This window comes from Dama dama, chromosome 29 (assembly GCF_033118175.1).
Source record: "Dama dama isolate Ldn47 chromosome 29, ASM3311817v1, whole genome shotgun sequence".
Classification (NCBI taxonomy): domain Eukaryota; kingdom Metazoa; phylum Chordata; class Mammalia; order Artiodactyla; family Cervidae; genus Dama; species Dama dama.
The window spans coordinates 60,795,794-60,814,358 of NC_083709.1; the positions used below are offsets into that span (position 1 = coordinate 60,795,794).

The 18,565-nt window shown below is 41.5% G+C and overlaps 1 protein-coding gene across 1 annotated transcript in view; it reads right to left on the minus strand.

The window, feature by feature from the left end:
* LOC133048932 (guanine nucleotide-binding protein G(q) subunit alpha) overlaps nucleotides 1-18,565 on the minus strand; it is a 305,007-nt gene that overhangs the window by 86,153 nt on the left and 200,289 nt on the right. Inside the window, exon 3 of the mRNA XM_061132886.1 lies at nucleotides 10,128-10,282. Within this exon, the coding sequence (XP_060988869.1) occupies nucleotides 10,128-10,282 (155 nt within the window). The remainder of the gene's footprint in view (nucleotides 1-10,127; nucleotides 10,283-18,565) is intronic.

Sequence of the window (18,565 nt, forward strand, 5' to 3'; positions counted from 1 at the left end):
TATATTGAAGGCTAGGCGCTGTGCATGGCCCTGGGTGGGAGCCATGGAGAAAAAAAAAGATGTGAATCCTGTCCTCAAGGAGCTTGTGTTCTAGCAATGGAGATAAATATGCCAGCTAACAGCCATCTTACAGTGCAGGTAAGATGTGGCTCGTAAAAGAGCTTCCAGTGATGGTAGACAAGAGACGGCCACGAGCAAAAGGTTGCTGACTCAAGTAGGTCTCTCACGGTCATGTCTCCTTAACTTGGATACTGGTTTTATAGAATCAAAACTTTCATTTTAACAAGGATGTCTGGGTTTGAGGAGCTGGTCATATTAAGCTAATTAAACTAATCATAGATCAAAATTCTCCAAATCAAGAAGCGCTTGTGCTCATGAAGAAGAACATCAGGGTAAGCCCATCAGAGTTTAAAGAGGGCTTGGCAGGTGAGGAGTTGAAAAATAAAGGAACGGGCTGGATGGAGAAAGCAAAGGTCCTGGGCTCACCTCAGACTGGAGGTGGGGTCACCTCCTAGTAGGCACGTGTTATGTTAGGCCCCTTTCAGAAGCGGGTCAGTCCTACCTTTGGTTACATTGACCGTTAAATTCCATCAAGCCCACCTAAACCAGCTGTAGCGGGCACCACATGGGGCCAAAGCCAAGACACAGGAGACACAATCCTTGTTCTCAGAGCCAAATCTACTCAGTCAACGTTTCTGGTCATTTATTCCAGCGTTAGTACTGGACATCCTTTGCATGGCATTTAGAGGTACTGCCAGGGAACACAATCTAGAGCTCTCTGAAGCTCACTTCCTATCTGAAGTTTTGTTGTGCTAAGCAAGTTTACTGATGGAGTACTGCCGGGGAACAGAAGGTCATCCTTTCTCCGTCCTCGAAAACGAATTTCCAGGTTGATTTTGAGCATCCCAGGCATAAGGTAAGGTCTCCCTAAATGGCAGAAGTGGAAGCAGAATACTAGCTGCCTTTTAATCTTCAGTCTCCTTCCACAGAGGAAGAAGTTGCAGCTTTTCTCTTTTCTTTTATGGGGTCGGGCTGGGGGCTGAAATCAGTCAGTAAGTATTTTAGGCCCTGTGTATCATTCAGTTTCTGTTGCAACAATTCAAACTCTGCCACTGGGCATAAAACGAGCTTTGGACAATACATAAACAAATGGGCTTGGCTATGTCCTAATAAAACTTCATTGATAAAGACAGGCGGCAGGCTGAGTTTGGCCTATAGGTTTTCCAAACCGTTTCTGTAGTAACAGCGCCCCTGTTTTCATCTGGGTATCACGTCGTCCTGAGTGGATTGTGGTAAGGACTGTAAAGAAGAGGTCAAGCAACTGAACATGCAAACGCTCTGCCAAAACACGAGCAAGCAGCAAAGTGATTGAGTGAAGCGTGTCTCCTGTCCCATCTACTCTTCAAGCAGAGTCAATGAATGATCAGCAGGTATTGAGGTAAGCCCTTTCCCTATCACATCTCTGTAATAAAGGTTAGAAAGAAGTTAGTCTTATCTAAGTCTTACCATCTCTAGCAGCTCCAGGCATTTTGAAAAAGCAATACTAGAGACCGAGTCTTAGAATCTGATGGATTCTTCACTGTGGAAGACAAACTACAGGATGTGTGCATGCTCACTTGTGTCCAACTCTTGGAGATTCCATGGACTGTAGCCCGTCAGGCTCCTCTGTCCATGAGATTCTCCAGGCAAGAATACTGGAGTGGGTTACCATTTCCTCCTCCAGGGGATCTTCCCAACCCAGGGATCAAACCAGAGTCTCCTACATCTCCTGCATTGGCGGGTGGATTCTTTACCATTGAGCCAACTGAGAGCCCAAATTGCAGGGTGTATTTTGTTTCATTCTTGTGAAAGGTTATTAGGAGATACAGCTCATTAGACAAAAGAAAACAAAAACAGAAGTAAATATGTCACTCAGATGAAAAAAGGTCCATTCCATGTTATTACTATCACTCTTTGAAAAAAAAAGCAAACATAATCAAGATCAATTATCCTCTTCTGAGCTCAAAATAGCATTTTGAGTAATTTAACTATGTAGAGAATAATCTCTCTGCCTATACCTTTCCAGGTAAGTTTGGGGAGGAGTGCCAGGTTTTCTCTTGACTGCAGAGGATGATGGTTTCTCAGATAAAGGCAATCTACGGTTACAGAATCAAAGGATTTCACAATTTACAAGGGAGTTTAGAGGTTACAGAGCACATCGCACTATCTGAGGCAAATGCAACTTACAGAACCAAAGTCTCACAGGAGAGGAGAGGCAGATGTAATTCCACTAAATGCTAGACTTCGACTTAATGGTTTCACCATATGATGTCTCATCTGCCTCTAAAAGTCTGCAGTAGGCTTATACTTCTTTTTAATCATCAGATAAAGAGTAAAGTTATAATGGCTGCGAGAGTCAGAGCCTACACACTCTTGGGTTCAAGTGTTTGGCACATGAGTCAATTAACAAGGTACTTCTTCAAGGATTCAGCCTGAAATCAGATAGATATGCTAATCGACCTCCAAAAACTCATTTTGCACTTAAAATTCAACATTCAAATTCCTTGTGCATTTTTAAAATAAAGATTTAAACATGAAGTTAGAAATAAACTCCAAATCTGACTTATGCTCAAAAGTCAATTATCATGTACTTTGGATTTATGGGCTGTGGAACATGCGGAAATTTCAAAAAGGTTTCTGATTTACTGACAACCTTGAAGGGCCCTTCAGGAAAGCAAGATTAGGGATTACTTGGTCCCTTATGGTGAACATATAGTCCATGGGGTCACAAAGAGTCAGACACGACTGAGCGACTTTCACTTTACAGTAAACATGGACAGAGCAGTCTTTCGCCAAACGCCTGCAGTGTGAACACTTCGCGTTACATGACAGGTTGACTGAGATTTGTGCTCTCTAGCTAATGTCAGGGAGCTTTTGGTACTGTAGGCAGTGAACTCATTTGACCTGATGTCTCACTATATTAAGGCAGGTGGTGAACCATAGCAAAAAAAGGGGGAAAAAAAGTAAACCTCCAGCCATCTGTTTATTGTGCTCTTTATCTAAAGATATTCAGAGTCCTCAGACTTTTTTAAAAAAATCAATAACAAAAAAGGTAATAAGGGAATCTACAAAACTCTCCTGCATCTTAGAATGCTTTTTCAGTCTTTCATTAAATAGAACTGGAAGAATATGTCAAATGAAAGCCAACAGAAAATTTTTCCTAAACTTCTCATCTAGAATTTCCCATCTCTTTGCTTCTACCAGTGTTGCCTGTCCTTTGAGCCATCTGACTGCTTTATTATGATCAGCAAGTTGGCTTATCAAAGTAGAAAAAGGAAAGCTCAACTTATTTTAGTGTTTTTATGGTTCTAGTTTGACTCCAAAAAGTGATTGGATGGAATATGGGGAAAAAAGGTTAAGACTCTAGACTAAAATAAAGAAAACAGTATTTCTCAATTATCTCTGACTTACAACATCTTCCATGTTGTTTGAACAACTGATATATTGTTAAACATAGTTAGAGCTTCCCAGGTGGCACAGTTAAATGAAAATCTAAAAATGGATGATAATCAAAACCCTTGTGGGTATATTTCCCAGTAAATTCTACTTAATTTTCCCACTGATCTTACACATACAGAACTACATACAGGCAACACTATCGTGCTCACACTCAGTCATCCCTGACTCTTTGCAACCGCATGGACTGTAGACTGCCAGGTTCCCCTGTTCATGGAATTTTCCAGGCAAGAATGTTGGCGTGGGTTACCATTTCCTACTCTAGGGGATCTTCTTGATCCAGGGACTAAACCCACATCTCTGGCATCTCCTGCATTGACAGGCAGGTTCCTTACCACCTGGCACTGCAATAACATTATGAAGATTAATAGATAATTTGCATCTTTCATGGTAAGTCATTTTAAACTCACAGGTATTTATCTACTGGCGTCCCTGCTGCCTCAGTGGTAAAGAGTCTGCCTGCCAATACAGGAGACATGGGTTTGATCCCTGGGTGGGATCCCTGGAGAAGGAAATGTCAATCCACTCTAGTATTCTTTCCTGGGAAATCCCATGGACAGAGAAGCCTGGTGGGCTACAGTTCATGGGGTCACAAAAGAGTTGGACATGACTCAGGGACTAAGCAAACAAAAAATTTACCTATTAGTCTATCATCGACATACCTGTCAATTATCAATCAGTCAATCCCTTATTAAGTCATTCAACTATCTATCCATCCATCCATCCATCTATCCTCCTCTGTGAGGGTAGGTTTCAGTGATTAAAAGCTTGGGCTCTGGAGGCAGCAAATCTGACTTTAGTTCTTACTTCTATCACTTACTAACTGTGTGACCTTAAACAAGTTACTCATCTCCTCTGACACCCTATTTTCTCCTCTGTTTCATGGAGATAATAAGAAATATCTACAGCTTTGCATGTAAACAACTACACAGAATCTAACACATAGGAAGTGGTCAGCAAAAAAAAAAAAAAGTCTTCAAGCTCTTTTGGTAATAGCTTTTTAAGGATGCCAGACCTTCAAAAACGGCAGGAAAAAAAGAGGCTTACATGCCTGCAGCTTTGGCACATCATAGTTCATTTATTGCAGCCAAAGACAGACAGTGCCTACATCATGGTCACTGAAACTGTGGAAATTATCCAAGTGTTATTCCATGGAATAATCATTTGCAAAGGTCAAACGTGAGCACCTAATGTTAAGCACTATGGGCAGAGGGGAGAAACACTTCAATAAATATGATAACAGATACAAAAAGAGATTTGTACAAGTGTTAAGATACAGGGCAGGGCTTCTCAGATGGCTCAGTGGCAAAGAATCTGCCTGCCAACAGAGGAGCATGGGCTCAATCCCTGGTCCGGGAGGACCCCACATGCCACAGAGCAACTAAGTCCGTGTGTCACAGCTATTGAGCCTGAGCTCCAGAGCCTGGGAACTGCAACTTCTGAAGCCTGTGTGCCCGAGAGCCCATGCTTGGCAACAAGAGAAACCACCGCAATGAGAAGCCCATGCACCCCAACTAGAGGGAAGTCCCTGCTTGCCGCAACTAAAGAAAAGTCCATGAAGCAACGAAGAACCAGCACAGCCATTAAAAAAAAAGACACATGGCATAGTGACACATAACCTCTGGTATTGGGCAAGACTTTCAGAGGGTGTGACTCTTGAATTGGGTCTTGAAGGATAAATAGGAGTTCCAGAGAGATAAGAAGAACAGAGGCATACTTGGGCTCTGTTCTCAGTATTCCTGGCAAGTGGCCTGCACTGACTCTCACAACCAGCAGGTTTCTGGAGAAAACTGCTGTTAAGCTGCAAACTTTAAGCAGATGTGCATGGCAGGCACCGATTCTCACACTGTTAGAGATCAGATATTAATATCTACATGTTCCCCAAGTCTAAACTGAAAAGCCACAAGAGAGACAGTCAGTGCTCAGGGAGGCTGGTCTTAAATTCTGTAAGGTGGTGATACTGTCTAAGAAATTAGATACAGAATATCAACAAAGTTTTAAAACTTTTATCATAAAGATAGAGCAACATAGAAGCCCCACATGAAGCAAAGATGCAGGATAAAAAAATACTAAAGATATATCAGTGGAAAGTACACAAAAGTCAGAAAGGAAAAGGGTAACAACTATCTCGAATTCAGAGAAAGGAATTGTGTTGAGTCACTCTGTGAAAATGAGTTCAGTATTGGGAATGAGTGAAGCTCAAGACAGGTGACCTACAGCCTCATCAGCGCTATTCCCGAACTTCAAGGGACCTTCCCTGGAGCACACTGGAATGCCATGTGGAATACACAAGCGGATGGGTGAATCCAAAGGGCCATTGGTCTTATCTGTGTGCTGGGAGGGTTTTCCTGGCTAAGAAAAGAAGTGTGCCCAGGACTAAGATCGGGAAGAATAAAATGACTCCAATAACTTGGTCTCCTGGCACAATGGAATTAAAGGCAGGCCAGCTAGGCATCTTGGGCATTGAGCTATAATACAAAAAGTGCCAAAATATCCTATGAAGATAAAAGAAACATGGGGCCAGCTAACTCAGGTTTCCACACACAATTTCCATAATTGGCAGGAACTGATTGGTTCTAATCCCTGAAAGTAAACAAGAGTCTTCTAGAGAAAACAAAGAGAAAAATGAAACCTAGGTTTCATATAGCTAAGATGATCAAATGTTCCTGCTTGACTAGGAGATTTCCAGTTTACACCTATTTCACTATAATGATTAATAGTAACCCTTTCCTTCCAAAATGTCCTGGTTTTGATGATAAATTATACAGTCACCATCTATTTAGTCTATGTAACAAATTACTGTAACAAAAAGATTGAAACATATACTTTTTGGCAGAAAATGTATTTCAGGATAATTAAATAGCATCAAGAGATGAAAACCTTGTACTTCACAGAAGAATGCCAACTCAGACCAACTGATAAAAGTTGGAATTCTTATACCAGACAAGACTTAATGATTGGAATGAAAACAGGTGAAGAGTTGCTGGGGAACTGGAGACTACACAATGACAAAGTCACCCCACACAGATTGTTTTTGGGGCAGAAGGAAAAAACCGTAAGCTTATCATGGAGGCTGTCAGTGCCCAAACACTGTGGTGAACCTTAACTTACCAATGACGGGTAAACCAGTGCACGAGACCACTTAGAGTGTGTTCTACTCACTGGTGAACCTTAACTTACCAATGACGGGTAAACCAGTGCACGAGACCACTTAGAGTGTGTTCTACTCACTGGTGAACCGTTAACTTACCAATGATGGGTAAACCAGTGCACGAGACCACTTAGAGTGTGTTCTACTCACTGGTGAACCTTAACTTACCAATGACGGGTAAACCAGTGCACGAGACCACTTAGAGTGTGTTCTACTCACTGGTGAACCTTAACTTACCAATGACGGGTAAACCAGTGCACGAGACCACTTAGAGTGTGTTCTACTCACTGGTGAACCTTAACTTACCAATGACGGGTAAACCAGTGCACGAGACCACTTAGAGTGTGTTCTACTCACTGGTGAACTGTAACTTACCAATGACGGGTAAACCAGTACACAAGATCACTTAGAGTGTGTTCTACTCACTGGTGAACCGTAACTTACCAATGACGGGTAAACCAGTGCACAAGATCACTTAGAGTATGTTCTACTCACTGGTGAACCGTAACTTACCAATGACGGGTAAACCAGTGCACAAGATCACTTAGAGTGTGTTCTACTCACTGGTGAACCGTAACTTACCAATGACGGGTAAATCAGTGCACAAGACCACTTAGAGTATGTTCTACTCATTGGTGAACCGTAACTTACCAATGAGGTGTAAACCAGTGCACAAAATCTCGTGTGTTCTACTGACAGTGTTTAAATGGAATCTAACCAAGCCTTTAAATGTGACTTTCAGTTTGCAGAAAATCCAAGAGGCAGAGGAGAAAGTTAAATCATGCAATGATGCAGCAGTCAGATCCAATCCAGGCCAGTCTTTTTGACATGCCAGTGAAATGTGAAACAGCCTTCTAATAGATTAAGAGACTTAAGGGACATAAAAACCAAATGCAGCACGTTGTCCTAAAACCAACTGGCTCTAAAGAACATTTTGGAAGAAGTTGGGAAATACGAAAATGAACTGGATATAGAATGATAAAAAGGACTGATGATTAGTTTTTAGGTACAATATGGTATTACTTATGTTAAGAAAATGTCCTTTTTTTTTTTAAAGAGGCACACTGAAGTGTATATAGGGACATGTTGTTATAACTTTATTACTTTTGCATAAATATATGCAAAATGCAATAGGTGGATGTGCATACACACATATCCACATGTATATGTTTAGAAAATGGAGTTCTCCCTATCCCCTCCAAGGGAAACTAGAACTGTTTAAACAGTAATCATTTGCAGGGGTTGATATCAGCCTGTCCCAGTTGCCCCCGCATCTTGAGCTCTAACATGAGGGATGAGCCTACAGAGTGAGTGTGTTTTTATGGCAGATGCAGCCCATGGGGCCGAAGTCTAAGATGGTGGCTTTTCCCAGCATCACAGTGCTAACATGGGCCTGGAGTAACTGTTGTGGATAACTCTTAGCCTTAAAGCAACTGATGGGTACCTGTCTAGGAATCCACAAATCTGAGCTGAAGTAATGTCACCAGACAAGTGGTGGAGCTTTGTCTCAGGAATACAGCTGCAGCAGCTGACCCAGGTGTCCTCAGGGCAAATAGGAATCTCTCAGAGAGCTTATTCCAGGAGTAGGAGGCAAATCGTTTGCTAACGGGAAGCCCTAACTCGGTAAGCACATCATTATCGGACACTGGCGCTCTGATGCCCTAGTCATAGGACTTCTCTGTAGGGAGAAGAGATCTAGGTGACAGGTAGAGACTCGAACAGGTGAGGAGGGGGAGAGACAGGCTTTACGCTAAAGTAAAAAGAAAGGGATTTAGAAATGATGGGAGGCAAGAGGATTTCTTAGTGAATGTAACTTTTTAATGGAGGAGTTCTTCATCAGTAGGGGCCAGGAGAGGCATCACAGTAGTGAATCGAGAAGTGGAGGAGTTAAAGGAGCATCAGAGCTGAGGGCGGATAAGGAAGCCAGCAGACAGGGGAAGACACAGCGAGCAGGAACAGGACAAAGGGTAAAACATGGCAGCAATGTGGGGAGATGGATGAGATCTGAAATGGCAAAGGAAACAGAAGGACGGAGGGGGCAGAATGCAAAAGGAAGACAGCTGGTCAAAGGTTGAGGGGGCAGAATTTGGAACCAAAAAGAGTTGAATGCATCTTCTCATCTCTGTACTTACAGAAACTTACACAGTTGGAACTCGGGGAGGGGAGAGGAGAGAGGGAAAGAGGAAGGGGGTGAGGCGAAGGAAGGCAGGCAGACACAGAAGAGGAAGACAGGCAGTGTGCAAGGAGGACAAAGGAAGCCAGGAACGAGGAAGCACGCATTTCAGAGACACATGGGGCGGGTATTGGCTTAAAACACGACAGACACGGTCTCCTGAGCATTTCACGTCACTTTTCAGAATGATGTAATTCAGATTTACCTTGGGAATCCAAGTACTGTTTTGGCCAGGCAATATTTCTGTGGCTGACCTGAATCATAACTTTTCTTAAACAAACGCCTAGAACTAGGGTAGGAGCGTGATCTACTTTACTACAAAAACAGAGCCCGGCTGCTCTGGGATCTTCCCTGCGCTGTTAGGCAATGTCAGTCTGCATGCAGGGCTCCTTATTTCCCCCACAGTCCGGCCCGCATTCAGAGGGTCATTTCGACATACAAACCGGCCTAAGGCTGCCGAATACTTCCCACCCTTTCTTCTGTCTGCCCAGAACCAACAGAAGAGGCAAATGCTGGGTTAACATAATTAATGGAGACAGAAATCTGGAAAAAACCACTAAAAAAAACAAAATTCCATTTTTTCAGGCGCCCGATTATCTACATTGCTGACCACATTGATTACATTAATCCAGTGACTGCCAAATCTTTACTTTTCTTTCTGTTAGGCAAGATTTAATCTAGAGAATTAACAAATCTCTCTAGGATGCAAATCCCTCCTAGGACACATGACTGTGATCGACAGCTCACAAAATAATTCTGGAATGCATGCAAAATTAGACTCACACGCAATTTCCATGCAAAAGCAAACCCATCCATCAACAAAACAGTGGGTCCCAGAAAGCAGTCAAGATCCTATGTCTGGAAACCAGGAAGTCTGATGTTTGAGAAGCCATAATCAAGTGTATTTGTTAGAGGTTCTTCTGTGTAGGTGCTTTCCAACACATGAATAAGATCAACAACTTGCATTAAAATTATTATCAGATTTCAAATCACAGTGAAGTACATGTTTGAAAAATCACTGGTTTACAATTTGGGGGAAGAGATGGGTGAGTGAATGCAGATTCCTAGAGTCTTCAGTTGGTTTTCAAACAGAAAACAATAAAAGAAATACTCTCCCTGACTCACGAGGCCAATCCCTTACATAGAGTCTAAATTTATAAAGGTGGCACAAATTTAATATCTATACTTCCTAACTGTGCAGTCAGAATCAGATGCGATACACAGGACAGAGAAGAGAAAGGTTCTCACATGCAGAGAACCATGAAAGAAAAGAGGAAGATGCAAAGGGCCTCCTGGAGGAATACTCACTATTTGGTAGAGTCAGATAACTGATATTCTCGTCGTCTGTCATAGCATTCCTGGATTCCAGGATCATTCCATAAACTCTTTATTGCATCTACATATGGATTCTCAAATGCAGACACCTTCTCCACATCAACTTCTCGAACTAACTGTGCATGAGCCTGTTTAAAAAAAAAAAAAAACAGCAGTTTTAATCTCCTTCCTATTGAAGAAAATTGCCTTGGCTTGCACACTGCATTATGCACAAGTGAGGTCTTTCCTCATATATTGGTTTTCAAACTGGTTTATAATAAAGTAATGCTGCTTCTTTTTTCTTTTCCTTAGATAAAACCCAGTCCCAGGTCTTTTCCTCTAGAGTAAATGCTGAAGCTACCTAGGGATGACAAGAGAAAAGCAGACTGTTCAGCTCCCATGGGAACAATGAGGATGGTATGCTACAAATAATGACTGTTTTCAGGTGATGATCATAATCCTAAAACAGCTCATATTCTTACAGGGGAAAAGACTGGGTTATTTACCCCTCCATGTTTATAGTTTATTATGATCAAACACAGAATATACCCAGCCCATGAGTGTTGTATCTTAGCAGAAACTCAACGAGACTCAACTAATCAGCATTAGTTTCTATGATTCACTGTGAGGATTAGGATGTAAAACTACTAGAAGAACAGTTAGTAGTAATGATTTGATTTGCACAATAGTGACCATGACCCCTCTACTCCCACACACCCAAATTTTCAATATTTACTTTATATCTACCTCATATCTTATCAGACTGAAGAGCCTATTCAATTATTTTTTTTAACACAGAAGAAGGACTTTGTTATTTTTATTACATAAAACATTTAGTAGGAAAGACGTAAAAAGACTTTTAAAAAATTTTCAAAAAGACTGAAATCAAAATGTATGGTCAACCTCCAAATTAACCACCATACACCACTGCCTAACAATCTCAGCAAAACAGGTCTCATAGGTCTGGTATACATGTAAATTATACAGTACATAAATGTGCAAATCAACAGACATAATAACTAATTATCTTGAAAACTGGAGGCAGATGGCTGCTAATTTATTAAAACTGTCCTGCTTTTGTACAGATATGCAAACTTCTGAACTAGGTTAGTGAATGGCTATCTTGATTACATGATGACCTAATTATTCCTTTCATAGAGTTTCAAGCAGATAGAATTTAATACATTTAACCTTGTGATTAGGCATGTCTGGTTCCCAGTCTTCCTCTTCCTTCTCATCCCATAAGACGGAAGGGAACCCATGTCATTAGACTAATCTTCACTTAAATAAGGTTTTACAAAGCCTAACATGATGAGATTGAAGAAACCACCTTTCTTGCTGGTTCTCCTTTGACCCTGACCGCCAGATCTGGTCAGTGAGAAGCCCTATAGGTCTGCCCTGCACCCCAATATTGGAAGATGAATCCCTAAAGTTGTTATATGTGCCTAGTCCCTGCCCAGACAATTTGTCCTATCCCAGCAATCTGACTATCCTGAAGTCCTGTTTCCAAGTGTCACTCCAGGTGGGCCTAGGCCAATCATAGCTTCCCATGAAACCCCTGCTTTGAAAATATGTCACTGGTTCCCCAACGAATCCCCATTGCTATGCTCTGTGGGACCCATTGCTCCATGTCGATACCAAAGACTATCCTGGTCTCACCTGCTCAAGTGGACCTCCTCCAAGCACGAAACCCTGGGTGTGGGGCGTGCTCCACTCTGCCCAGCAGGTATGTCTCATATCTTATACCTTAAGGTCAAGCTTCGGGCCCTGTCCTTCCGCCCTTGCTCACTGAATACAAACAAGTTCTAATTCCTTGTGTCCTGAGATATGACAATGATCATGCATGGTATAATCCTAAATTCGATTTCCTGGCTACATCTGATTTACAGGGTTCTCTAGAGGACTCTGTGCAAGTTAGAAGGCAGATGCAAGGCAGAAGCGGGCATGCACAGGATGGTCTCCTACTGGACAAACTCTAAAGACATGGTTTTAATCGGACTCTGCTTCTTCTTTTGACATTGGATAAGTTGCCTAATCTTTCCAAATGTTCTCTCTGGTGGGCAACATCTCATCCCACCAAGTCCATGTGGCTTATTATTGTGCTACAATACAGTAGGTGAGTGGTCCTCAAAAGGTGGTCCACACACCAGCAGCATTAGTCGGGAATTTAATAAAAATGCAATCCTTCAATGCTACATCAAACTTTTCGGATGAGACACTGATTAACAATCTGTTTCAAGAGGCCCTCTGGATGATTCTGATGCGTGGAAAAGTTTGAGAACTACTGCAAGCTATCAAGCATCATACAGACACTAGTTGCTGTGGTCATAATTAACTGTCTGGCTGGCCATGAAATTGTTATTGGAAACCAAAGAGAAGGGGCCCAGAAAGGCAACAGCACCCCAACACAAGGGGCATTATAAGGGCCAGGAAGCTACAGAAATGAGTAGAACAGGCTGGATGTAGGTAACAGTGAGTGATGGGAACGGCAGCACACCGACCCTAAAGAAAGAGGACAGCTGCGATTAGCTCCGGCTAATTGTTGCCACTACGATACAAGCTGAGTGTTGCCAGACTTTCCGAGTTATCAAGGGAAGCCAAAAATCGAGATTTTTCCATGAAATATCCCTAATTTTTATTCTTGGCAACGCTATAAATGATAAAATGTATCTATCTGTGGCTAAGTTGGATCAGGTACCAATCATTTGCTTCTCCATGGACTTCCCTAATAAGATTGACCAATAACAACATCTCCTACACAGAACCTGGGACGCAGCAGCTGACCAGTTAACACATGCTAATGGGGAAGTAATTCTGCAGCATTTTCCTACAATAATATTTAGACAAACTATTATACTATCCATAGGGAGAAATGGTCAAGACCTCTTTGAATTGGGTAAAAGCTACAAGATGACACAGAATAGTGTAGGCAGTATTTAAAAACTGAATTTGATACTCATTACAATGGGCCAACCATGTCATATGGAAGGAGTTCTATTTCTGTGTCTAAGGTAGGGAACTTATATCAGAGAAAACAGTTTCAGCAAGAGCAGACACTTTTCACGATGATGCTTAAATGTTTATTGAACCCCAATGAAATGTTAGGTAATACAGCAATTAAAGACTTAGACACGGTTCCTATGAAGTATAGCGGTAGGATTGGGGGTGGGGGAACAGTCCACAGACACAGTTCCTATGAGGTGTAGTGATAGAGTTAGGGGTGGGGGAAGAGTTCATAGACACAGTTCCTGTGAGGTGCAGGGGTAGGTTGGCGGTGGGGGGAACAGTCCATATAGCTGGCAACCAAAGCACAGGATTATGTGTTCCAGGACGAGAAACGAGAGGGAACATCTGCATTTCCACCTTTAATTTCAGTTGACTGAAACAGACAACATTCTCATCAGTTGTATAACTGAAAAGTCTTCCTGTAAAATGAGACTACTTTTTACTGTTGGAAAACTCCTCTAATTCCCTCTCTTGGTCTACCTCGATGGGCTTTTTCTTACATCTGGAAGACCTTCTCTATTCCCTTCCGTACCTCTTTTAGCTTTTGTTCAGGCACCATATCCTATGCTGTCTCTTACAGGAAAAATTTCCCAATGCTCCTCCTCTCCCCCAAAATGTGATCTTTGCGTCTTCTGAACCATGGAACTTCTACATTTCTTGACTTACTGTCTTCTATACCATACATTGAAGGAAGGGGCTGTAGCTCCTGGCTCTCATTTCTCTTGGGGCCTAGCACAGAGTGAGCAGACAACAAATATTTGTCTGATTTAAAAGGCATACATAAACCCAACTTCCTACAAGCCAAAGTTGAGTTTGTTAAGGAAATCTCCCACCCATTACATACTCTCAGAACTACACAATCCTTCACAGCACTTATGTCAGTAGCTAGTGTATATCTATCCGGATGATATTTGTTAGTATCCTTCTCCCTAATCACAGTACAAGTTCTGAAATAAACTCAGTGTTACAGTATCAGAGTCTAGCAGAGTGCCTATCACTGATGCTCAATAAATATTTGTTGAATTAAGAATACAGGAAGGAACAGTAGAAATTATACTGAGGTGGAAACAGGGACACCTAAACACTAGGCCTGGCTTTATACCTAACACAAGCAATAACCCTTAGAAGAAATTATTTACTTCTTTACAACTTCATTTTCCTGGTCTGTAAGATTATGCAATTGAAACAAATCATCTCCCTATGAATTCATCTAGACATATACTCCAGGATCATAAATAGATACATCTAGAATTACACGGGGCACCAAGGACTTATGATCCTATCCCTCCAGGAGCACATATATTATCATTTATTGCAACAAAACCTCACTATTTCAAAAGTGCCTGACAATATGGGGCAGAACATGATGAAGTCTGTATATGAGTGATGGTACATTGGGACTGAACAAGCAGAACTCAGTATGGCCAGACGAGGTGTCAGAGAGAAGACAGGATTTAGCTGGCAGGTGGAGATAGTGTGACGAGAGGAGGAGAAATAGATGAACAACGGTTTGGTAGACAAAATAAACATGGCACTCTCTTAACTGTGGGAAAAACAGTCTAGTGAGGAAATTTCATGCTGACCCTTAATGCAAATTAACCTCCACAGTGAAAGCTATAATATTAATCTCATCTATGAACCATAACCAATATCCACTTAAATCAAATCCTGTATGAATTCGCAGTAGAGGTAACGAATAGATTCAAGGGACTAGATCTAGTTAACAGTGTGCCTGAAGAACCATGGACAGAAGTCCATAATACAGGAGGCAGTGAACAAAACCATCCCAAAGAAAAAGAAAAGCAAGAAGGCAAAGTGGTTATTTGAGGAGGCTTTACAAACAGCAGAAGAATGAAGAGAAGTGAAAAGCAAGGGAGAGAGGGGAAGATACACCAAATTAACCACAGAGTTCCAAAGAACAGCTTGAAGAGACAAGAAGGCCTGTTTCAATGAACAGTGCTTACTAATAGAAGAAAACAACAAAGGGGGAAAGACTGGAGATCTCTTCAGGAAAACTGGAAACATCAAGGGAGCATTCTGCCCAAAGAAGGGCACAATAAAGGATAAAAATGGTAGAGACCTAGTAGATGCTGAAGACATCAAGAGGAGATGGAAAGAATACATGGAAGAACTGTATAAAAAAGATCTTAATGAACTGGATTACTACAATGGTGTGGCTAGTCACCCTGAGCCAGACATTCTAGAGTACAAAGTCAAGTGGGCCTTAAGAAGTACTGCTAATAAAGCTAGTGGATGAGATGAAATTCCAGTAGAACTATTCAAATTCCTAAAGGATGATGCCATCAAGGTTTTGCATTCATTATGTCAGCAAATCTGGAAGAACCAGCAGTGGCCAGAGGACTGGAAAAGGTCAATCCTCACCCCAATTCCTAAGAAGGGTAGTAGCAAAGAATGTGCTAACCATCGGACAATTGCACTCATCTCCCATGCTAGTAACCACCAGTGAAGTTGCTCAGTTGTGTCTGACTCTTTGTGATCCCGTGGACTGTAGCCTACCAGGCTCCTCCATCCATGGAATTTTCCAGGCAAGAGTACTGGAGTAGGTTGCTATTTCCTTCTCCAGGGGATCTTCCTGACCCAGGGATCAAACCCAGGTCTCTCGCATTGCAGGCAGACACTTTACCGTCTGAGCTACCAGGGAAGCCCTCCATGCTAGTAAGGTCAAGCTTAAAACCTTGCATGCTAGGATTCAGCATTATGGGAGCCAAGAACTTCCAGATGTTCAAGTTGGGTTTAGAAAAGGAAGAGGAACTAGGGATCAAATTGCCAACATTTGCTGGATTATAAAGCAAGGGAATTTCAGAAAAACATCTATCTGGGTTTCATCGACTACACTAATGCCTTTGACTGTGCAGATCATGACAAACTGGAAAGTTCTTAGAGATGGGAATACCAGAACATCTTATTTGTCTTCTGAGAAACATATATGTGGGTCAAAAAGCAACAGTTAGAACCCTGTATGGGTTCAAGAAAGGAGTACAACAGGGCTGTCTGCGGGCACCCTGTTTAACCTATACATTGAGTACATCAAGAGAGATGCCAGGCTGGATGAGTTAGTTATAAGCTGGAATCAAGATAGGTGGGAGAACATCGACAACCTCAGATATGCAGATGATACCACTCTAATGGCAGAAAGTAAAGAGGAATTAAGAGCCTCTTGATGAGGGTGAAGGAGGAGAGTGAAAGAGCTGGATTAAGACTAAATATTAAAAAAAACTAAGACCATGGCCTCCAGTCCCATTACTGCATGGCAAATAAAGGGGGAAAGGTGGAAGTAGTGACAGATTTCCTCTTCTTGGGCTCCAAAATCACTGTGGACGGTTACTGCAGCCATGAAATCAGAAGATGATTGCTTCTCGGCAGAAAAGTGATGACAAACCCAGACAGTGTGCTAAAAAGCAGAGACATCACTCTGCCAACAAAGGTCTGTATAGTCAAGGCTATGGTCTTCCTAGTGGTCAAGTACGATTGTGAGAGCTGGACTGTAAAGAAGGCAGAACAACAAAAAATTGATGCCTTCGAACTGTGGTGCTGGTAAAGACTCCTGAAAGTCCCGTGAACAGCAAGGAGATCAAACCAGTCAATTTTAAGGGAGATCAACCTTGAATATTCACTGGAAGGACTGATGCTGAAGCTCCAGCATTTTAGTCATCTAATGCGAACAGACGACTCATTGGAAAAGTCCCTGATGCTGGGAAAGATCAAGGGCAGAAGGAGAAGAGAATGTCAGAGGATGAGATGACTGGATGGCATCACTGAGGCTATGAACGTGAACTCCCACCAACTCTTGGGAGATGGTGAGGGACAGGGAGGCCTGGTATGCTGCGCAGTCCATGGAGTTGCCAAGAGTCAGACACAACTAGGTGACTGAACAATAACAACAATGAACCATAACCATGTCTACCATCTATGAAAGTATATTGGCCTCAAAAAATGCAAAGATCACTACTTTGCCTTCATCCAGGTCTGAATTTCTAAGTCACTTTTATTGCCTCCTAAGCTTTGTTTTTTAATTCTGTCCTTGCTGTTTTGTAAAATGACATTCAAATATAATCCACTGTAATTTGCATTTATGTAACAGCTTTCACCTGAAGTTCTCAAGTTATTTAAAACTATGACAGCATTTTACAAAATACACATAGATTTTTTTTTAAATGCCTATATAAATGTCCTCAACAAAAGTGCAATTCTCTCACTTTTTTCTGGTAAAAAATATTCTGTATGTGAAAAGAATATTTTTTAGTGTGTTAGAGTAGGAAGATAAATTAGACCCTTTCCTATTTTTCCAAATATCAAATGTGAAGTAGTAAAAATCACAAGTAATTATGCAAAATTAAACCACCTACTAATGAAATAGGCTATGATGAAAGGTAAAGAAGTCATTTCTAAAAACACAAATAACAATTACAATTGACTATCCTTTTTATTTTGAACACTGTACATATAAAAGCAAAACAGGTATGAGTTAATTAATCATATAAACCAAATGCAAAATATAATTCTATTTCAAGTTACAGTTGAACATTCTGGATGGAAATATTTAATAATGAATGTGAGCTTTCAGAGTTCTTAGCAAGCTGGTGGCAAGCCTCAGAGGGAACATTGTGAGAACCAAGTAACTACTCTTAGGAACTCTGGCAGAATCCTAGGGAAAGACCACATGGAAACCACAGGATGTGCCAACGTGGTAATGTCTTGTTTTTATGATTCGGTGGTCATAAAATTCAGGTAAGTCTTAGGTCTGTTGATATTTCCAAGGCTGCTTCAGCAAAAGGAAGGAAGAACTGAGTTCCCACCACAGTGAGTCTTACCCTGACCACAGAAGGCCAAGTCTTCTGATGAAATAAAAAAGATCTTATAGTCACTTTGGAAGGATTTTCAAAAACTCATTAACAGCTCAGAGCGGCTTTAGGCTGGAATGTTACACCTATTCCGGTTCCTACACTCCAGAAGTAGAAAACCAAATGGTAATTTCCACATTTGTTGAAGCTCTTAGACACAAATATTCAGCTCATTAGGGCAGCTTTATTTGAAAAGATGCCCAGCACAGACAGAGGGCCTCTGATTTAGTAAAATCCTGAACTTCTGTCTGAGTATGTTTTAATCCTGAACTGAGAAACACGTTTTACTCTTCCCCCCACCCTCGGTGCTTATTTCCATTTTGGCATTTGATTCTAAATTATGAGGGGAAAAAGAAAAATCTCAGGCTTTTTTTGTGTTCCTCTCAAAGGAAATACAGAGATGGGATCAGATCTCTGAGCTGCAATACCACCTCCAGCCAGAACTGGTTGAACATGACCTTGGGCAAGCTATTTAACATTTGTAAACCTTTATTTCCTAATCTGTTAAATGGGGGTAACAACAGTACTATTTGATGGTTAAATGACCTAATGGATGTAAAACAC